We start from the raw sequence: 23,593 nt of genomic DNA on the forward strand, positions 1-23,593 counted from the left end.
TCTGAGTCCTGTACCTTTTACTGTTTACATTAACAACATCGACCTGCCTGTAAAAAAGCCTGTAAATTGCACTTTTATGCCGATGAACCTCCTGAGTGGCGCAGTAGTCTAAAGCAGACCCGGGTTCGATCCCGGGCTGTATCACAACCTGCCATGATCGGGAGTCCCATAGGGCAGCGCACAATTGGCGTCGTCCGGGTTAAGTGAGATTTTGGCCGGGGGTGCTTTACAAGTAGGCCGTCATTGAAAATAAGAATTTGTTCTCAACTGACTTGCCAAGTTAAATAAATACATACTTGTATGCTATTGCCCCCATGGTTGACCAGGCTCTATCTGAACTGCAGTCTGCCTTCATTGTATTACAGAAAAACTGAATTGACCTGAAATTAGTATTAAATGCAGCTAAAATCAAGTATGTTGTTCTGTTGATGTTGTTAAGCGCATAAAAATAGTGGTGTAAAGTAATTAAGAAAAAATACTTTAAATTACTACTTAAGTCGTTTTTTGGGGTATCTGGACTTTACTTTACTATTTATATTTTTGTCTACTTTTACTTCACTACATTCCTAAAGAAAATAATGCACTTTTACCTCCATACATTTTCCCTGACACCCAAAAGTACTCATTACATTTTGACAGGAAAATGGTCCAATTCACACACTTATCAAGGGAACATCCCTGGTCATCCCTACTGCCTCTAATCTGGAGGACTCACTAAACAGAGAACATCCCTGTTCATCCCTACTGCCTCTGATCTGGAGGACTCACTAAACAGAGAACATCCCTGGTCATCCCTACTGACTCTGATCTGGAGGACTCACTAAACAGAGAACATCCCTGGTCATCCCTACTGTCTCTGATCTGACGGACTCACTAAACAGAGAACATCCCTGGTCATCCCTGCTGCCTCTGATCTGGAGGACTCACTAAACAGAGAACATCCCTGGTCCTCCCTACTGCCTCTGATCTGGAGGACTCACTAAACAGAGAACATCCCTGGTCCTCCCTGCTGCCTCTGATCTGGAGGACTCACTAAACAGAGAACATCCCTGTTCATCCCTACTGTCTCTGATCTGGAGGACTCACTAAACAGAGAACATCCCTGGTCATCCCTACTGCCTCTGATCTGGAGGACTCACTAAACAGAGAACATCCCTGGTCATCCCTACTGCCTCTGATCTGGAGGACTCACTAAACAGGGAACATCCCTGTTCATCCCTACTGCCTCTAATCTGGAGGACTCACTAAACACAAACACTTTGTTTGTAAATTAATGTCTGAGTGTTGGAGCCGCTGACTATTCATCAATAAAAAAAACTATAAAATTGTGTCGTCTGGTTTGTTTAATATCAGGAACTTGAAATGATTTATACTTTTAATACTTAATTAAGTACATTTCATGAATTCCATTTACGTTTGATTCTTAAGTATATTTAAAACCAATTACTTTTACACTTTTAAGTAGTATTTTACTGGGTGACTTACACTTTTACTTGAGTCATTTTCTATTAAGGTATCTGTTATTTTACTTAAGTATGACAATTGAGTACTTTTTCCACCACTGTATAAAAATAACTCTGATTTTAATAGGTACTTTGGCTGGTGTCCATATTGATGGTGTCCCATCTGGATGACAAGCTGTCTTATAGCTGTATATCTTCCTGCAGTCAATGACCAAACGTCTTTGTCCTCATGGGTGGAAAGGTATTAACATTTTCTGTATGTATCTGACATGGTACAGCTGTTTTATAGCTGTATATCTTCCTGCAGTCAATGACCAAACGTCTTTGTCCTCATGGGTGGAAAGGTATTAACATTTTCTGTATGTATCTGACATGGTACAGCTGTTTTATAGCTGTATATCTTCCTGCAGTCAATGACCAAACGTCTTTGTCCTCATGGGTGGAAACGTATTAATATTTTCTGTATATATCTGACATGGTACAGCTGTTTTATAGCTGTATATCTTCCTGCAGTCAATGACCAAACATCTTTGTCCTCATGGGTGGAAACGTATTAATATTTTCTGTATGTATCTGACACGGTACAGATGTTTTTTACTACAAATTAATATTATAATTATCAATATTAATATTATTAAAATGTATATTATAATTATTCATATTAATATTATTATAATGAATAGTATAATGATCCATATTAATATTATTATAATTAACATTATAATTATTCATATTGATTTTATTATAATTAATATTATAATTATCCATGTTAGTATTTTACATAATTTTATCATTAATAAAGATTTTAAAAACCTGACAAGTGTTTTTATGTTAAACAGTTTTGTTATATTTCAGTCTTCTGTGATGTATATAAAGTGTAATATTGGGAAGCAAACAATAGTACATTTCAACTCTGTATCTGACATGGTACAGCTGTCTTATTATTTTTTTAGCCCAGAACCATGTGTGTGAGGTGGATACTATTGTTTCAAAACAGATTTGTTTTAGACTACCAAGAATCACTTTGTGTGAGCCTGATTTAGCCCACTGCAGTACAACGTTAAAAAGCATACTGACGAGTTAGTTAACCAACAGAGTCCCTCTGTAGAGTCAAGAGAGAGGGAAGGGGGAAATTTATTTATGGGTGTCATAAACCTACCCACAGTCCAATGTCAAGACCCTGTCTTAGTTTGTCAGAAACTGTCTGAATGGAGGAGTAGGTAAAGACATGACAGATTATAGACTGTTTTAGTTTGTCAGAAACTGTCTAAATGGAGGAGTAGGTAAAGACATGGCAGATTATAGACTGTGTTAGTTTGTCTGAAACTGTCTAAATGGAGGAGTAGGTAAAGACATGACAGATTATAGACTGTGTTAGTTTGTCAGAAACTGTCTGAATGGAGGAGTAGGTAAAGACATGACAGAATATAGACTGTCTTAGTGTGTCAGAAACTGTCTGAAAGGAGGAGTAGGTAAAGACATGGCAGATTATAGACTGTCTTAGTTTGTCAGAAACTGTCTGAATGGAGGAGTAGGTAAAGACATGACAGAATATAGACTGAATGGAGGAGTAGGCAAAGACATGACAGATTATAGACTGTCTTAGTTTGTCAGAAACTGTCTGAATGGAGGAGTAGGTAAAGACATGACAGAATATAGACTGTTTTAGTTGTGTCATGACGTTGGCAGTGGGGGTAGGTTTATGACAGTCATAAATACCTCTTTCCCCCCCTCCCCCGTTCCTCTTCCCTACTGATGTGACATAAGAAAACCCCTTGGTCAACATAGAGATTCTGGGGACATCAGAAGTTGGGGGGAAATGAACTATATTCTCGTAATCCGACCAACTGAACATATGCGGTGGTACTTAAGGTTTATTATGTCAGTTCGGTTGCCCTCTGACACATTCTCATCAATGATAGAATGACATAAACTCTACTGTGGAAAGTATAAATGTCAGAGGTATCGGATTCACATGGAATTGTTGTTTAATTGTTTGAAATGTTTGAATATGACATTATTTGTGAAGAGGTGAAATGTAATTTTAGCTTCCAAATGAGAGATCTGTGCTTTCATAAGTTTTCCTCTGCTCACAGTGGCCCGCCCCTGTGAAGAGACCTGGGTTATAAACTTTTCAGACACACCCCTCTCCCTCCACTATATAAAGCCATTGACGAGAATATAACTTCCTGTTCCGGGTACACCAGGATGACGGTCCTGTGTCAGAATCGTTCAGATAATAACTACAGAACCAAGCCAACATCAGCATGGACTTTGATTGTGAATGGTATGAACTTTGAACTCGTATTCACTACAGAAGTGATATCTCCTAACCGTTGAGTTAGCAACAGTGAAACGCAGGTTAGGAAGGACAGTCCGAGTATCCCGCCTACTACCCACAACGTTACTATAACGTATCCCGTGACTACCAGAGACATTCTCCAAAGGAAAGAGGACTCGGGTTGGCGATACGGTCTTCCATCTTCCACCAACCTACTGAAGCGCAGCTCAGAGTAAATATTTATTGCATTTTCTTTTTCAAATGGACGTTAATTTAGAATGCATAAGATACTGTATTTACGATAGCACAGCTTCGCCTCTGTTCCTGTCTCCCGCTCTTTCACTAAGACTTAGGCCATTCCCTTTGTGTAACAAGCTGTCATATCTATCCCGCCCGCTAGGGACGTTTTTTTGTATGACGTAAGTTGTGATCAAGTTATGATTTAATTGTATATGTGTGATTCTGTGTGATTAGTTAGGTATTTAGTAAATAAATAATTAAACCCAATTTTGTATTGCTGATTTAACTTGTTAGCCAGGATTCGTGCAGATAACCAAGGACTTACAACTTTCAGATGAGACTGAATAAAATGACGATTAATGTGACTGCTATTTAGTAAAATATTACTAAATCTTTAAGAGTTTATTCGAAAGATAACAGCTCTATAAATATTCTTTCGTGGTGTCCCTCTCTAGTTAATTAATATTTACATGATTAGTTCAATTAGGTAATATTAATTACGGAGAAATTATTTTATAGAATAGCATGACTTAGCAATCAATCTGGCATAGTCAAAGACACGACAGTTGTATTTTCTGTTTTAGTTGTTTTTTCTTGTGTGTTTTAACAAACCACACAAGAGACATCAATCAAATGCAACGACATCTTCAAGCCTTTACCTGGACAAGACAAACCTATCAGAACTGTGCTGACAAAAGGAATCGCTGGCATTGGAAAAACAGTCTCTGTGCAGAAGGTCATCCTTGGCTGGGCAGAGGGAAAAGCAAATCAGGATGTTCATTTCATGTTTCCTCTTCCTTTCCGTGATCTGAACCTGAAAAAGGACCAATACAGTCTGATGCAACTTCTTTCCCACTACTTCTCAGAGCTGAAAGAGATTGACAGCATTGAAGATGGTGAAACCAAAACCGTTCTCATTTTTGATGGTCTGGATGAGTGTCGACTTCCTCTAGACTTCAAAAACAATGAGAAGTGCTGTGATGTCACGAAGCCAACCTCAGTAGATGTGCTGCTGACAAACCTCATCGAGGGGAATCTGCATCCCTCTGCTCTCCTCTGGATAACCTCAAGGCCTGCAGCAGCCAATCAGATCCCTCCTGAGTGTGTTGACCAGGTAACAGAGGTACGAGGGTTCAATGATTCACAGAAGGAGGAGTATTTCAGGAAGAAAATCACAGATCAGAATGTGGCCAATGAAATCATCAAACACATGAAGACAATAAGGAGCCTCGACATCATGTGCCACATGCCAGTCTTCTGTTGGATATCAGCCACTGTCCTTGAGATGATACTGAAAGAGGCAGAGAAGGATGAAGTCCCCAAAACTCAACCCAGATGTACTCACACTTCATTCTCATCCAAATCATTGTGAAGAACAAGAAGTACAACAAAGCCACAGAGACAAACCCAAAGGAACTGTCTCAGTCAGACAAAGAGATGATCCTGAAACTGGCAAAGCTGGCTTTCCAACAGCTGCAGAAGGGCAACCTGATCTTCTATGAGGAGGACCTGAGAGAATGTGGCCTTGATGTCACAGAGGCATCAGAGTACTCAGCATTGTGTACAGAGATCTTTAAAGAAGAATCTAGGCTGTACCAAGAGAAGGTCTACAGCTTTGTGCATCTGAGCATTCAGGAGTTTCTAGCAGCAGTGCATGCTTTAGAATCATGTCTGGACAAGAAGAAAAATGTGTTCTCCCCCACTAGTGATGATGAAGAGAAGGAGTCAATCCAGTTGTCTGACTTACACAGGAGCGCAGTGGACCAGGCCTTGAAGAGTAAGAATGGACACCTGGACCTGTTCCTCCGCTTCCATCTGGGTCTCTCACTGGCGTCCAATCAGAATCTGTTAAGAGGCCTTCTGACACAGACAGGAAGTACAACACAGAGCAATGAGGAAATAGTTGAGAGAACAGTCAGGTACCTTTCAGACAAGATCAAAAGGGAATCCTCACCAGAAAGGATCATCAACTTGTTCCACTGTCTGAATGAACTTGGTGCCAACTCTCTAGTTGAAGACATGCAGACCTCCCTGCATTCAGGAACTCTTTCAGAAACAGAGCTAAAACCTGACCAATGTTCAGCCCTGGCCTACCTGTTACTGATGTCAGAGGAGGTGTTGGAGGAGTTTGACCTGAAGACATACAACACATCAAAGGAAGGTTATCAGAGGTTGCTGCCGGTAGTGAAAACCTGCAGGAGAGCACTGTAAGTTCTGTGATTGAGTTGATGTTTACAGTATCATTATAATGAAGGATTTGTATATCTAACAGATTATCTCCTCTCTCCAGACTGGATCACTGTAAGCTCACATATACATTCTGTGAGACTCTGGCCTCAGCTCTGCAGACACCAAACTCCCCCCTGAGAGAACTGGACCTCAGCTACAATGACCTGGAAGACAGAGGAGTGGAGCTGCTCTTTGTTGGACTAACCAGTCCACTCTGCAACATACAGACACTAGTGTGAGTTAAATATCTTGACTGAGTTAGTATGTACTTAACATTGTTTAATCATGTCCTTCTGTTATGCTGTTAATGCATCTCATTATTCTTAAAGCTTTGCATATTTGACAGTGTATCGCCATATCCCCTCTCTCCAGACTGGATGGCTGTAAACTCACATATAAATCCTGTGAGACTGTGGCCTCAGCTCTGCAGACACCAAACTCCCCCCTGAGAGAACTGAACCTAAGCTACAATAACCTGGAAGACAGAGGAGTGGAGCTGCTCCGTGTTGGACTAACCAGTGCACTCTGCAACATACAGACACTAGTGTGAGTTAACTTTCTTAAGTATGAGTTATTATGTGGATGTTTTAAACCTGTTGAGGATAGAGGGCGCTATTTTCACTTTGGGGAAAAATCGTGCCCAATTTAAACTGCCTCGTACTCTATTCTTGCTCGTACAATATGCATATTATTATTACTATTGGATAGAAAACACTTTCAAGTTTCTAAAACCGTTTGAATTATATCTGTGAGTAAAACAGAACTCATTTTGCAGCAAACTTCCTGTCAGAAAGTGAAAAATCTGAAATCGAGGCTCTGTTCCAGGGCCTCCCTATTAATTTGCTTGGAATGTATGACTATACATGCACTTCATACGCCTTCCACTGATGTCAATAGGCTGTGAGAGGTGAAATGGGGTTTCTAGGTATTTCTATGGTCAAAAGAGAGTGCTTCGAATGACATGACCCTCCGAATTCCTTTGTTCAGGAAGCGTTTAAAGGTCACCAGTATTGGCTTCTGGAAAGCATTCGCTATAGATGCCTAATATCTCCGGCTTTGATTTTATTTGATAAATGTGATAATATCATCGTAAAGTATTTTTTTCAATATAGTTTTATCCGATTATTGAAATTTTTTCGGGAGTTTAGGCGTGTTGCGTTCTTTGCGTTTGGTGACGAAGGAGAGCTTAGCGCCACTTGGCTAGATTTGCTTGCTCATTCGAGAGGGAAAAATGCCATTCTAAAACCAAACAACGATTGTTCTGGACAAAGGACCCATTGTACAACATTCTGATGGAAGATCATCAAAAGTAGGACCCATTTATGATGTTATTTCATATATCTGTTGAACATGTTTACTTTTAGTTTGCGCCCAGATTTTGGGCTCTCTCTCGCTATAACGTAAGCTGCATGTTGTAATGAAGTTATTTTTAGAATTCTAACACGGCGATTGCATTAAGAACTAGTGTATCGATCATTTCCAATACAACATGTATTTTTTAGTAAAGTTTATGAATAGTAATTTGGTCAGAATAGGTGAGTGTCAGAAATATATCCGGACATTCTGAGAAAAAGATGCTAAGTTTTCACAATGTATAACCACGGATTTCAGCTCTAAATATGCACATTTTCGAACAAACCATATATGTATTGTGTAATATGATGTTATAGGACTGTCATCTGATGAAGTTTATGAAGGTTAGTGAAAAAATGTATATATTTTGCTGGTTTATTCGCATTCGCTAATGTGCCTATTGCTATCGCTAACGTGCCTTGAATGAATGAATGCGGTTGTGTGGTAGGCTATTGTAGTAAGCTAATATAATGCTATATTGTGTTTTTTCTGTAAAACACTTAAAAAAATCGGAAATATTGTCTGGATTCACAAGATGTTTGTCTTTAATTTGCTGTACACCATGTATTTTTCAGAAATATTTTATGATGAGTCTCTATAATTACTCTGGCTGCTTCTGTCACGGGTGTCTAGTTCTTCCTCCTCCTCGGACGAGGAGAGGAGAGAAGGATCGGAGGACCAAAATGCAGCGGGTTGTGAATACATAATGAAGTTTATTCAACAAACGACGAAACACGAAAATACGAAAAACACTTGAATAAACTACAAAACAAATAAACGAATGTAGACAGACCTGACTTGAGAACTTACAATAGACGAAGAACGCACGAACAGGAACAGACTACATACATGAACGAACAAACCGAAACAGTCCCGTGTGGTGCAACATACACAGACACGGAAGACAATCACCCACAAACAAACATTGTGAACAGCCAACCTTTATATGGTTCTCAATCAGAGGAAAACGTCAAACACCTGTCCCTGATTGAGAACCATTTAAGGCTAATTACAAGTGACCTAAAAATAGAAACACAAAACATAGAATGCCCACCCAAACTCACGCCCTGACCAACTAAACACATACAAAAATAACATAAAACAGGTCAGGAACGTGACAGCTTCGGTGCTATTTTTGATGGTAGCTGTGATGGTAGCTGCAATGTAAAACTGATTTATACCTCAAATATGCAAATTTTTCGAACAAAAAATAGATTTATTGTATAACATGTTATAAGACTGTCATCTGATGAAATTGTTTCTTGGTTAGTTTGGTTGGTTCTTGGTTAGTTTTGTTGGTTATGTGCAAGCTACCTGTGCTGTGAAAAATGTCTATGCTTTTTTCTATTTGGTGGTGAGCTAACGTAAATATACGTGGTGTTTTCGCTGTAAAACATTTTAAAAATTGGACATGTTGACTGGATTCACAAGATGTTTATCTTTCATTTGCTGTATTGGACTTGTTAATGTGTGAAAGTTAAAGATTTCTAAAAAATGTTTTTTAATTTCGCGCTCTGCCTTTTCAGTGGAATGTGGGAGGAGTTCCGCTAGCGGAACCCGGGGGCTAGACAGGTTTAAACATGTGTTAACCTGTTACGGGGGCAGCCCGACACCGGTACACTTATGACAACATCCAGCTCAAAGTGCAGGGCGCGAAATTCAAAATCTATTTTTTTTAAATATTTCACTTTCACACATTAACAAGTCCAAGACACCAGATGAAAGGTGCACATCTTATGAATCAAGCCAACATGTCCGATTTTTAAAATGTTTTACAGGGAAGACAAAATATGCAAATCTATTAGCTAACCACGTTAGCAAGACACAACTTTTCTAACTCCATCAGTTTCTTACTCCATCAGGTGCTATCACAAATTCGACCAAATAAAGATATAAATAGCCACTAACCAAAAACAAATTCATCAGATGACAGTCTGATAACATATTTATTGTATAGCATATGTTTTGTTCGAAAAATTTGCATATTTCATGTGTAAACCATAGTTTACATTTCAGCTACAATCCGAAATTGCACCGAAAGCAGCCATAATATTTACAGACACCAACGTCAAATAGCTAATTACTCATCATAAAACATTTCTGAAAAATACATAGTCTGCAGCAATTGAAAGACAGGCATCTTGTGATTCCAAACAATGTTTCCGATTTATTAAATGTTTTACAGCGAAAACAAAATGTATCGCTATATTAGCGTAGCTACAATAGACAGACACAATTGGGCGCCCACGGCCAGTTCACATGCACGACAGATATATGAAATAACATCATAAAATGGTTCTTACTTTTGCTGATCTTTCATCAGAATGTTGAATAAGGTGTCCTCTGTCCAGATGAGTCGTTGTTTTGATTCAGAATGGCAAATTTCCCTCTTCAATTAGCATTGGCACTAGCCGAGTGGCATAAATTTCTCCAACGTAAACACAGTCAGAGGACGGAACACGGCAAAACTCCCGAATAAAGTTTCAATAATCTGATTAAACTATATTGAAAAAACATACATTACGATGATATGGTCACATGTATCAAAAAAAATTAGAGCCGGAGACGTTAGCCGTTCGTTACCAAGGCAAAACAGAAGTCAATCCCACTTCCTTCAGAGTACCGGAAGTGGACGGTCACGTCAAAGAAATAGGTTTTTTTCCACCACAGAACAAGATGAGCACAAAAATTTCTTCTCTGACATCCTCTTTACACCAATAGGAAGGCGTATAGAGTGTCAGCAGACTCCTAAGTGTCAAGACCATGTATAGGCATCAAGTTGAAAAGAGCATCGATTTCTGACATTTCACTTCCTGGTCAGGAAAAGTGCTGCAGAAGGATTTCTGTTTCACTCAGAGAAATAATTCCAACTCTTTTAGAAACTAGAAAGTGTTTTCTATCCAAAAAGAATAATAATATTCATATTGTACGAGCAAGATTTGAGTAGGAGGCCGTTTGAAATGGGCACGATTTCACTGGCTACTCAACACTTTGCCTTGCAGCCATAATAAGTTAATCATGTGCTCTTCTGCCCTCTAGTCTAGGTCAGTGTGGTCTGACAGAGAGTTGCTGTTCAGATCTGGCCTCAGTCCTGAGTTCACCCAACTCACAACTGAAACACCTGGAGCTGAGGGACAATGACCTGCAGGACTCAGGAGTTACACTGCTGTCTTCGGGACTGGAGGATCCAGACTGTAAACTACACACACTGGGGTAAGTACAGCTGTTTCAGTCAGGATGGTACTGAGCTGAGTTACACTGCTGTTTGCTGGACTGGAGGATCCCGACTGTAAACTACACACACTGGGGTAAGTACAGCTGTTTCAGTCAGGTCGGTACTGAGCTGAATTACACTGCTGTTTGCTGGACTGGAGGATCCCGACTGTAAACTACACTCACTGGGGTAAGTACAGCTGTTTCAGTCAGGTCGGTACTGAGCTGAGTTACACTGCTGTCTGCTGGACTGGAGGATCCAGACTGTAAACTACACACACTGGGGTAAGTACAGCTGTTTCAGTCAGGTCGGTACTGAGCTTAGTAAAACAAATACTCTGAAAATCTGATGTTTTATCACAATGTTTGTGTCATGGACAAATGTATGGGTGTCCTACAAGATGATTGACACCAGTACACCAACCTAGACAGCTGTTGTGTCTCTCTGTAGGCTGTCTGGCTGTCTGGTCACAGGGGAGGGCTGTGCTGCTCTGTCTTCAGCTCTGAGGTCAAACCCCTCCCACCTGAAAGAGCTGGACCTGAGCTACAATCACCCAGGAGACTCTGCAAGAGGACTGCTTTCAGCTGCTCTGGTGGATCCCACATATAAACTGATGAAGCTGAAGTAAGTCAGAATAGATGTCCTAATAGAGTGAGCAGCGGTTGTGTCATATGTAGTGTAGTAGGGTCAGTAACATGACGGCATGATGGGAGAATTAAGAGGAAGTTTACCCAGCAGGCTGAGCACTCCAACACAGCATACATCATCACCACATGAATACTCTTCTTCTGCATCTCTGATATCCTGTTGGAATTGTACTCCGTTCTGTATGCAGTAGGTAGGATAGAATACCTGTATGTCTCTAGTAATGAATTGTACTCCGTTCTGTATGCAGTAGGTAGGATAGAATACCTGTATGTCTCTAGTAAGGAATTGTACTCCGTTCTGTATGCAGTAGGTAGGATAGAATACCTGTATGTCTCTAGTAATGAATTGTACTCCGTTCTGTATGCAGTAGGTAGGATAGAATACCTGTATGTCTCTAGTAAATGAATTGTACTCTGTTCTGTATGCAGTAGGTAGGATAGAATACCTGTATGTCTCTAGTAATGAACTTGGATAGTGCACCAGAACACAACAATATGGTTTAAATGTTGACTGTCTTATTAGGTCTTTGTCAGTCAATAACCTGTTTCTCTTACAGTGTGGATCATGGTGGAGAGTGCAGGCTGAAATCAGGGCTGAGGAAATGTAAGTCTCTTCAATCCTAATTAACTGTATATTCAGAACTATAGTAACATAGTAACCAAGCAATACTTGTTCTGTACCTACATAACAACATTTTATATGAAGATGTGGTTTGATTAAACTCCTTTTGTCTACAGATGCCTGTCATCTCACCCTGGACCCAAATACAGCAAAACCAAACCTGATACTGTCTGAGGGGAACAGGAAGATGACATGGGTGAAAGAGAAGCAGCATTATGAAGACCATCCAGACAGATTTGACTATCATCCCCAAGTTCTCTGCAGAGAAGGCTTATCTGGATATCGTTATTACTGGGAGCTGAAGTGGGATGGTGACAAGGTTTTCATAGGTGTGGCGTACAAAAGAATGAAGAGGAATGACTTTAGTGTGATTGGAAACAATCAGGAGTCCTGGAGTTTTGTAGGCTATAACAGTGGTTATCACTTTTACCATAATGGAGTCAGCAGAAGATACATCAATGGTCATGTTTCTAACAGAGTTGGAGTATTTCTGGACTGGCCAGCTGGTACTTTGTCCTTATATAGTGTGTCCTCCTCTGGTACACTGACACACCTCTACACAGAACACTCCACATTCACTGAACCCCTCTATCCTGGGTTTGCGGTTTTCTCCGCCTCAGTGACTCTGTGTGAGATAGATGACCAACACATTCAGAGGTGAGTCATAGCAATGTTTTATCATTTGTTTTCCTCTGGACAGACAGTTAGATTAGTAGTAGTGGTGTGATTGAATGCATTCTGTTGGACCTATAGACAGTTAGATTAGTAGTAGTGTGTTTTAATCCAGAGGGATTTACAGTAGTGAGCGCATACATTTTTCATACGTTTCTTTTTTCCCCCCTGATGGTCCTCCGTGGGAATCGAACCCACAACCCTAACATTGCAAGCACCATACCAACTGAGCTACACATGACCACATTTTGGAGTTGACTTAGTGGGTTATCCTGTCTAGGACTGGGGTTCCGCTAGCGGAATTGTCTCTCAGCTCCCAAATAGAGATAGAATTAGTCACTAACCAAGAAAACAACTTCATCAGATGACAGTCTTATAACATGTTATACAATAAATCTATGTTTTGTTCGAAAAATGTGCATATTACAGGTATAAATCATAGTTTTACATTGCAGCTACAATCACAAATAGCACCGAAGCAGCAAGAATAACTACAGAGAGCAACGTGAAATACCTAAATACTCATCATAAAACATTTATGAAAAATACATGGTGTACAGGAAATGAAAGATAAACATCTTGTGAATCCAGCCAATATTTCAGATTTTTTAAGTGTTTTACAGCGAAAACACAATATAGCATTATATTAGCGTACCACAATAGCCAACCACACAACCGCATTCATTCACCGCAAAGGTAGCGATCGCAAAAAACAGCAAAAGATATAAATGTATTCACTAACCTTGACAAACTTCATCAGATGACAGTCCTATAACATCATGTTACACAATACATTTATGTTTTGTTCGAAAATGTGCATATTTAGCGGTACAAATCGTGGTTTTACAATGTGAATACGTAGCCAAACTGCACAAAATTATCCGGATACATTTCTGACAACTACTCTAATCAAAGAACTCATCATAAACTTTACTAAAAAATACATGTTGTACAGCAAATGAAAGATACACTAGTTCTTAATGCAATCGCCGTGTTAGAATTCTAAAAATAACTTTAGTACGACATACAGCTTACGTTATAGCGAGACAGCGCCTGCAATGAGGGCGGAAAATAGTACTAAACATTTTCCACAGAAATACGAAATAACATCATAAATGGTTCCTACTTTTGCTGAGCTTCCATCAGAATGTTGTACAAGTTGTCCTTTGTCCAGAATAAATTGTTGTTTGGTTTTAGAATGTCCTCTTCTCCTGTCGAATTAGCAACCAAAGCTAGCCAAGTGGCGCGAAGTTGTCCATCTTCACCAAACGCAGAGAACGGAAAACGCCAAAACTCCCGATAAACGTTCAATAATCTGATAAAACTATATTGAAAAAACATACTTTACGATGATATTATCATATGAATCAAATAAAATCAAAGCCGGAGATATTAGCCGTCTATAACAAAAGCTTTTCAGAAGGCAATCCAGGGTTCCTTCCCGCGCCTTGCTGGACAAAGGATATTTGGGGTCACGTCATTCCAAGAGCTCTTGTTCGACCTCAGATCAAGCTAGACACCCCATTCCACCTTCCACTGTCTGTTGACATCTAGTGGAAGGCGTATGAAGTGCATGTATATCCATAGATTTCAAGCAAATGAATAGGAAGGCCCTGGAACAGAGCCTCGATTTCAGATTTTTCACTTCCTAACAGGAAGTTTGCTGCAAAATGAGTTCTGTTTTACTCACAGATATAATTCAAACGGTTTTAGAAACTTGAGAGTGTTTTCTATCCAATAGTAATAATAATATGCATATTGTACGATCTAGAATAGAGTACAAGGCCGTTTAAAATGGCCACGATTTTTTCCCAAAGTGAAGATAGCGCCCCCTATCCCAAAGAAGTTTTAAGTCACATTTAGGCAATGCACCCTGCACAGGGAGCTGTTCTGTCACCCTTTATACACCCTATTTATTGCTTATGAAGACTGTATGTATGCTATATAAAGCCTTTATAAGTTGTATTTAGTTTATTCACAGTCTATCCTTCTGCTTTACCAACACCAGAGACCATGTTGGAGAGAGTTGGATCAAGCCTGGACCTAAGAAATGTGTGTTAAGTGATAATTGTTTTTAACTCAAAATATTTTTAAAGCGTTCATTATAGTTTAGTCCCAGGCAAGGAACACAATCATGATCTATTTTGTCTAAACAAACTTAAAGGTAGAGTCAGCAATATGACGTAGATGCACAAAGTAAACAGCATAGTGGGTCAATTTCTACAACAACTAAACAACTGTTGAAGGGCAAGGCTAAACTTCTCCGCTGTTTTGGTCCCGTGACTAACACTCTGTAAGAGAGTGAAGAGAACCCTTGCACATCTACATGCACATCTAGCAGAAATCAGGCCCCCAACATCTACAAAACATGGACCAGAACGATGTTTCCTGCTTCCACAAACATGAATTAATATAACACTAATGTCAGATTATGGTATGCTAATGAGTGTACATTCTGAGACTGTTGTTCACTAATATTAATTTTTATTACAAGTGTATTTAATAATTATTCATTCATTATTACATTGTCAATTTTAAACAACTACTTTTGACTTCAGGGATTCCTCAGAGCTGTAAGACTTGTGACGACGTTGAGGTAAGTCATAATGTCAATTCTTACTTTTACATACCTGCAGGAGTCAGGCAGAGTCTCAAAGCCAGGTGTGTACTGACCAACCATTCATACTGAGATATAGACAGTCCTGTGTTCTGCTTTAGTAATATAAACACAGTCTCAAAGCCAGGTGTGTACTGACCAACCATTCATACTGGGATATAGACAGTCCTGTGTTCTGCTTGGAGGCATGCAGGATTTTAGCTGTTGTCATATTTTGTCATGAGACAGTTTAATTGATAAATCACCAGCATTCCATGTAACATTGGATAAATACATTAGATGAGTTACTTTGGTTTATGGGCCAGTTTCCCAGACACAGATTAAGTCTAGTCCTGGACCTTAAAGAACGCTTTTGATAAAGTACAACTTGAGTTTATATATAAATGCCTAGAATATTTCAATTTTGGGCAATCTCTTATAAAATGGGTTAAAGTTATGTATAGTAACCCTAGTTATAAAACAGTAAATAATGGCTACATCTCAGAAAGTTTTAAACTATCTAGAGGAGTAAAACAAGGTTGTCCACTATCGGCATATCTATTTATTATGGCCATCGAAATGTTAGCTGTTAAAATTAGATCAAACAATAATATTAAGGGATTAGAAATCCGTGGCTTAAAAACTAAGGTGTCATTGTACGCTGATGATTCATGTTTTCTTTTAAAACCACAATCAGAATCTTTCCACGGCCTCTTAGAGGATCTAGATACTTTTGCTATCCTCTCTGGATTAAAGCCAAATTATGTGTACTATATTACGTATTGGATCACTAAAAAATACAAATTTTACATTACCGTGTAGTTTACTAATTAAATGGTCTGACGGAGATGTGGACATACTCGGTATACAAATCCCAAAAGAAAGAAATGATCTCACTCCAATACATTTTTATAGAAAGTTATCAAAAATAGATAAGATCTTGCTACCATGGAAAGGAAAATACCTGTCTATTTGTGAAAAGTCATATCACAGTTTACCTATTTGCTTATGGCTTTGCCTACACCTAGTGACTTGCTTTTTTAATTATATGAACAAAAAATATTCAATTTTATTTGGAATGGCAAGCCAGACAAAATTAAAAGGGCCTATTTATATAATGAATATGAATTCGGAGGGCAGAAATGATTAAATATTAAAGCATTAGACATCTCACTAAAGGCATGAGTCATACAAAAGTTATATTTCAATCCAAAATGGTTCTGTCGTAATTTGGTAGGATCGTCTCATCCTATCTTCAAGAATAGCCCTTTTCCCTTTATTCAGATTACACCTGCTCACTTTCGGTTGTTTGAAAAGGAAATAATCTCCAAAATATCGTTATTTTTAAACAAGCCTTAGAAAGTTGGTTGCAATTTCAGTTTAATCCACCTGAAAAGACAGAACAAATAATACAACAAATATTGTGGTTAAACTCTAATATACTAATTGATTAAAAAACAAACATATTTTTAGAAGAAATGTTTTTAAAACGTATAATTTTAGTGAATGATATCATAAATAGGACTGGTGGAGTTATGTTACACATGCAGCTAACGCAGACATATGGAAATGTCTGCTCTACCCAAAATTACAACCAATTAATTGCAGCATTACCACAAAAATGGAAGAGGCAAGTAGAAGGGGAAAAATGAAGGAACATATATGTCGGCCCTGTATTAAAGAACATAAATGGTTAAAGAAAAGTGTGATAAATAAAAACATATACCAATTTCATTTAAGGACCAAAAAACTGACAGCTGTGCCAGTTAGATAGATGGTAGGGGCTGAATGGAGTGAAGGGTGGGACTAATAACAAGATAAACAATGTAAAACATACGGGATCTGTAAAATGTATAGAGGTTCGGAACCTTTGTGAAACAGCACAGTTACAAATAGGATGGACATCAGAAATAGAGGAAGGACTAAAAACAAACAAAAATATAACTATTGTAAAGTATGTCTGTGTCTGTAAACTGTGTATAAGATGTATAAACTGAAGGTAAAAGCCGAAGTGTTTATCAGTTTACTCCAATTGGGGGATCGGTGGTAGGGTTTGCGGGGAATAATAAAGGTATATTCTTGTATGTATGTCTATATAGGTATGTGTATGTATATATGTGTATATGTATGCATATGTATATATATATTTACCCCAAAAAATATATGGGGGATTGGAAATGATGCAGATTACATTGATGGAAGCAACAATCTATCCGGCATATTAAGCTGATCCAACCATATATATAAAAATAAAAAAACTGGCCCCATATGTATTACTGACATGCTTGTCCTTGTTCAGGACTCCACACACTGGCTTCAGATTGAACCCTTGACTTCCACTGTCCAGGGAGTGACAATGTTCAGGTAAAATAACTACTTTTAACATTTCATTCCACCTGCTAGTGTATTTCCCCATTACCTTTGGGAATAGTCTTCTAATCCAACCTCTCCATTTGACCATTGACCCTCTCTCCCATATCTTGTTGTTGCCCTCAGACACAGGACACCCAAAGGGAGTTATGAGTGCACAGTGTCTGGGCTCCGCTGGCTGTGTGAGAGAGATGTCATTCTGAAGTATCACTTCAGGAACTGGGAACCCTACAGTCAACTTCTGAAAGACAAGCAGTACACACAAGGTGGTCCATTGCTGGACATCACTATGGAGTTAGGTGAACTGGAGGAAGTTCATCTGCCACACTTTGTCTGTTTAGGTAAAACCATATAGAAATAGTATTCAGAAAGACATTTCCATGTAACTGAGTTTCATTTCCTGAATGAATGAACTATTCTGGGAGTTTGAGTTTACTGTGATCTGGTACTGCATATTCTTTGTGTTTTAGTTGGATGAATAATACAATATTTGTCTTTATCTCCTTTTTATTGTGTTGTTCAGGGACCAACCCTTCCCTGAGGAATGAGATGAAGATTCTTCATGTAGAGGAACATGGAGTTTCTTTTGAGGAAGTGCATGAGGTCACCAGATTCCATGCTAAGATTCTCCATCCCAAGTTCTCAGTTATCTCTCTGATACTGAGATTACTGTCTTGGAACATAGATGTCCACTGTGACGTGGTCCTCTATTTGGCAGTAAAAAGGTCAACAGTAATTTCAAGGCTGTACCTGCTCCTCAGAAACTCGAGTCAGAAAGAGGTGAGCCACTATCATTGAAGTGACAACAGTATGTTGAAACTTACTAAAGGAAAGCTGATAGTTTGTTGAAAATCTCTAGATTACAAAGACAACATGCAGCTCTGTGAAATCTATTTCTGTCTCATTCATTTGAAGAGCCAGTAGACGGCATTCTTCCCTCTGGTCGGTGGAGAACCCAATGCCCCGGGGCAGTGAAGGGGAAATGTCCCCGTGTAGGGTGCTGTCTTTCAGATGGGACGTTAAACGGTTGTCCTCTCCATGGTCACTGAAGATCCCATGGCACTTATCGTAAGAGTAGGGATGTTAACCCCGGTGTCCTGGCTAAATTCCCAATCTGGCCCTCATACCATCATGGCTACCTAATCTTCCCCAGCTTCCAATTGGCTCATTTTCCCCCTCTCCTCTCCCCTGTAACTCTTCCCCAGATCGTTGCTGTAAAAGAGAATCTCTTCTCAGTCAACTTACCTGGTACACCTTTAACATAATATCCTGGTAAAATAGGGATAGTAAAACAGTAGTGTACACATTTTTTGTTGTTGACAAAAACGGATTGCTCAGTGAGCTGCATGTTGTGTGAATTACGAGACTACATTGTTCTGACTGACTACTACATTGCTCATTTTGTAGGCTGTTCGGGAACGGGAGAAAGATCAGATGTCCCAAGGATATAAAGAATTTCTCCTGTCAAGTCCAAATGGGCCCTTAAAGCTGAACAGTTCGTTTGCGTTCAAGAATCCCCACTCCACTTCCATCAATCCAGAGGTGCAGTTTTATCAGGCTGAGGACATGAATCTGTCATATTGTATATGAAGAACTGTAATATCATTCTATTTCACTATTTCTCTCTCTGTCTGATGTCTCAATCGTTGCACCATATGGCCTCCTACAGAAGATTCAGGTGTTACCTGCAGACACCACACCAAGCTGTTGTAAGATGATCATGAGAAACACAGGGGTTGACATTGAGATGGAGTTAATCGGGGATGATGAGAGGACAGTATGGAAATCAGTGGTATCAAAAGGTAAGAAATACTAGACATGAACAGTATGTCAATCATAAATGTCCTTTTCTAACAGATGCTATTAACATGTTTTATGATATTTTCTCTTGTTTGTTTTTCAGACGTATACAGCAACGACTCTCATCCAATATGTAAGTTTGCTTTTGTGGACGAGGTTTATAAAACGGGTTACAGAGCTAACATCTCTTCAAGTTGTGATGAAGCACACTGATAAAGGTCTTCATGAGTCGTGTTCAGTGGGGTGATGAAGGTCTTCATGAGTCGTGTTCAGTGGGGTGATGAAGGTCTTCATGAGTCGTGTTCTGTGGGTTGATGAAGGTCTTCATGAAACGTGTTCATTGGAGTGTAATGATACAGACCATTCAGACAGAAATACAGAGCCTTTCAAAAGTATCTGCATCACATGTTATTGTGTTACAAGGTGGGATTAAAAGGGATTTCATTGTCATTTCTTGTCAACAATCTACACAAAATACTCTGTAATGTCAAAGAATATATATATATTTAGATTGATAGAAATTAAATAACTAAAATAGTCGTTCCATAAGTATTCAGCCCCCCGAGTCAATACTTAGAAACAACTTTGGCAGCGATTACAGCTGGGAGTCTTCTTGGGTAAGTCTCTAAGAGCTTTACACACCTGGATTGTACAATATTAGCCCACTGTTATTTTCATAATTCTTCAAGCTCTGTCAATATGTTGGGGATCATGGCTAGACAGTCATTTAAGTCTTGCCATAGATTTACAAGCAGATTTAAGTAAGAACTGTAACTTGGCCACTCAGGAACATTCACTGTCATCTTGGTAAGCAACTCCAGTGTAGATTTGGCCTTGTGTTGTAGGTTATTGTCCTGCTGAAAGGTGAATTCCTCTCCCAGTGTCTGGTGTAAAGCAGACTGAAGCAGGTTTTCCTCTAGGATTTTGTCTGTTCTTAGCTCCATCCTGTTTCTTTTCATCCTAAAAAACTCCTTAGTATTTGCTGATGACAAGCAGACCCATACCATGATGCAGCCACCACCATGCTTAAAAATAAAGAGGCAGTTACTCAGCGATGTGTTGTGTTGGATTTGCACCAAACAAAAGGCTTTACATTTAGGCCAAAAAGTGCATTCCTTTGCCGTGTTTTTTTCTTCAGTATTACTTTAATACCTTGTTGCATACAAGTTGCATGTTTTAGAATATTTTTATTCTGTATATTTTGTATTCTTCTTTTCACTCTCTCGTTTAAGTCGTTATTATTAAGGAGTCACTACAATGTTGTTGATCCATCCTCAATTTTCTCCCATCACAGACATTGAACTCTGTAACTGTTTTAAATTTCACCAATGTCCTGATGGTAACATCCCTGACAGTTTCCTTCCTGTCTTGCAGCTCAGTTCAGAAGGACGACTGTATCTTTGATGTGTCTGGGTGGTTTAATAAGTAATCCACAGAATAATTATTAACTTGACCATGCTTACAGAGATATTAAATGTCATATTTTATTACTGTTACCCATTTACCAATCACTGCCCTTCTTTAAGAGGGTTTCTAAAACATCCCTGGTCTTTGTGTAAAGTTGAATCTGTGCTTGAAATGCGATACTTGACTGAGGGACCTTCCAGATGTTGTATCTATGGGGGACAGGTCCACTTTGACATTACAGAGTATTTTCAGTGGATTGATGACAAAACATTACAATTAAATCCATTTTAATCCCAGCATGTAACACAATAGAGAAATCCAAGGGGTATGAACTTTTTTGCAAGGCTCTGTATGTTATGTAGAATAGACAATCGTGTCAGCCAGGGTAGGCGTCAATTCCAAATAAGTCAGTCAATTCAGGAAGTAAACTGAAATTCCAATTCAATAACTGGAAAATGGCATCTATTTTCAATGACTAGTGGGAAGAAAAAAATGTGTTTAAATTGACTGACTTGAATATGAATTGACTACAACCCTGGAGTCAGCTCTATACAAGAAATGACTATCAGAGGAATGATAACTAGAGAGACTGTTAGATGTAGAAACAGCTGCTGTTCACCCTAAAGCCATATTCATCTAATTCACCTTCCTTCAGCATTAACAGTCCCTGGGATTCCTGCTGAGGAGTTTCTGAAGAAACACAGGGCTGTACTCATTCAGGGAGTCAAAAACCCAATGCCGATAGCAGATGTTCTGTCATCAAAGGGCATGATTGGTGATGAAGAGTACTCCAGAATAACAGCTGAAACAACTGAACAGGAGCGAATGAGAGAACTACTGAATGCAGTCCTCCCTAAAGGACCAGAAGTGATGGGAGCTTGTCTCAAAGCTCTCAGTGAACATGAACACCATCTTGTTAAGCACTTGAGTGAATCTAGGTAAGACCCTTTTCTTTTCTCCCTACCTTGAATATGTGGAATGATTAAATATAGGTCAAATAAAAACATAGCTACCCAGATCAAAGAGAAAGTATTTTTCAGAATGGAAGCATGTTTTTATGTTGCTGCCTGTAATAAATGTATCTTATTATAGTTCTATCATAGGACCATCATCACATCATTATCTCAGGTGTATCATAGGACCATCATCACATCATTATCTCAGGTGTATCATAGGACCATCATCACATCATTATCTCAGGTGTATCATAGGACCATCATCACATCATTATCTCAGGTGTATCATAGGACCATCATCACATCATTATCTCAGGTGTATCTCACTCCTCCTTCTTCTCCATGCTTTCGGATCTCTCCCTTCCCTTCTCCTCCATCCTCTGTCTTGTAGCACCTAATCTGAAGATGCTGAGGCCTGTCTCCTAGTCTGTGGACAAAGACACTTCTCCACCTAATCTGAAGATGCTGAGGCCTGTCTCCTAGTCTGTGGACAAAGACACTTCTCCACCTAATCTGAAGATGCTGAGGCCTGTCTCCTAGTCTGTGGACAAAGACGCTTCTCCACCTAATCTGAAGATGCTGAGGCCTGTCTCCTAGTCTGTGGACAAAGACACTTCTCCACCTAATCTGAAGATGCTGAGGCCTGTCTCCTAGTCTGTGGGCAAAGACACTTCTCCACCTAATCTGAAGATGCTGAGGCCTGTCTCCTAGTCTGTGGACAAAGACACTTAAATTATTGTTAGGGAAATTATGTTTGCTTTTCTTTTAACAAATGTCTGTATTTTATTCATGTGCTGTTCTATAAACAAATTTGTGTGTTCATCAAGTGTCTGACGAGATATCTCAGTTTCAAGGTCTCATCTTAGAGAGAAGAAGACTGGTGAGGTGTTGGTCTGTCAAATGCTATGAACCAGTATTGCGGTTAGCTAGTTGCGAGGATCCAGATGAAAATGTTCAGAGTTTGCGGTAGGAATCCGGGGATATGGAGAGAAAAATAGGTACTTTATGCTCTGGTTTGAGTCACGTTGTACGAACTGGCGAGAGCTTTCCGAGCTAAAGGTTAGCTGATGACCACTAGCAGTGGTTTGCTGACTGATAGCTGGTAGCTGGCTAGCTTCAGTTGAGGGATTCCAGATTCCAGATTCCAGTAGAAATACTTTAGAAAAAAAAACAGATCCACGCCACATTGGGTGAGGCTGGTTGCAGGAGAGTATTTAGAAGTTGAGGTTTAAGAAAATATTTTTAAAAGAATTTGAATAAAAATATATACAGAAGGAACACGACAGGACAAAGACGTCTGACTGCTACGCCATCTTGGATTTATGTTGGATCTTTCTGTTGGATATCTTGGATAATGTTTGGTTATTTGTATTACTGCTGTTACCATGGCAATTATCTAGTAACAATTACTTTTAATGCTGTTAACAAATGTCAATGCTATATTATTATTTGTGCTATAAAGAATATTGACTTCATTGCGTTTTTCATATTGTTAAACAACATTCTAAGTCTGCTAACATTTCCTCATAAAATGTTACACATTTCAACCATTTGTATTATTTTTCATCATCATCACTGCGGGACTTTTATTTTGAAGGAAAATCACAGAGATCACAACCTTATTTTCTTGCTAGGTCTTCTTACTGGCAGAACGGAGGTGAAGCGAAGCAGCGGCACCATTGAGCTATAATAAGAGACACTTTCCTCTACTTCCTTATTAATGGACCTTCTGTTTCAACACAG

The 23,593-nt window shown here is 39.1% G+C and overlaps 1 protein-coding gene and 1 pseudogene across 1 annotated transcript; both read left to right on the forward strand.

Moving 5' to 3' along the window:
- Window positions 1–4,594: 4,594 nt before the first annotated feature.
- On the forward strand, window positions 4,595–12,710 carry LOC129846389 (protein NLRC3-like; annotated as a pseudogene).
- A 4,874-nt stretch (window positions 12,711–17,584) lies between these two features.
- Window positions 17,585–23,325, forward strand: LOC129846394 (NACHT, LRR and PYD domains-containing protein 1 homolog). Its single transcript, XM_055914323.1, has 8 exons — window positions 17,585–17,681; window positions 17,814–18,028; window positions 18,211–18,467; window positions 19,095–19,229; window positions 19,357–19,489; window positions 19,591–19,620; window positions 21,550–21,832; window positions 22,242–23,325. The coding sequence occupies exons 1-8, from the start codon at window positions 17,599–17,601 to the stop codon at window positions 22,246–22,248; spliced, it is 1,143 nt and encodes a 380-aa protein (XP_055770298.1). The 5' UTR covers window positions 17,585–17,598; the 3' UTR covers window positions 22,249–23,325.
- Window positions 23,326–23,593: the final 268 nt, after the last annotated feature.

Source organism: Salvelinus fontinalis, unplaced genomic scaffold (genome assembly GCF_029448725.1).
Source record: "Salvelinus fontinalis isolate EN_2023a unplaced genomic scaffold, ASM2944872v1 scaffold_0521, whole genome shotgun sequence".
Lineage (NCBI taxonomy): Eukaryota > Metazoa > Chordata > Actinopteri > Salmoniformes > Salmonidae > Salvelinus > Salvelinus fontinalis.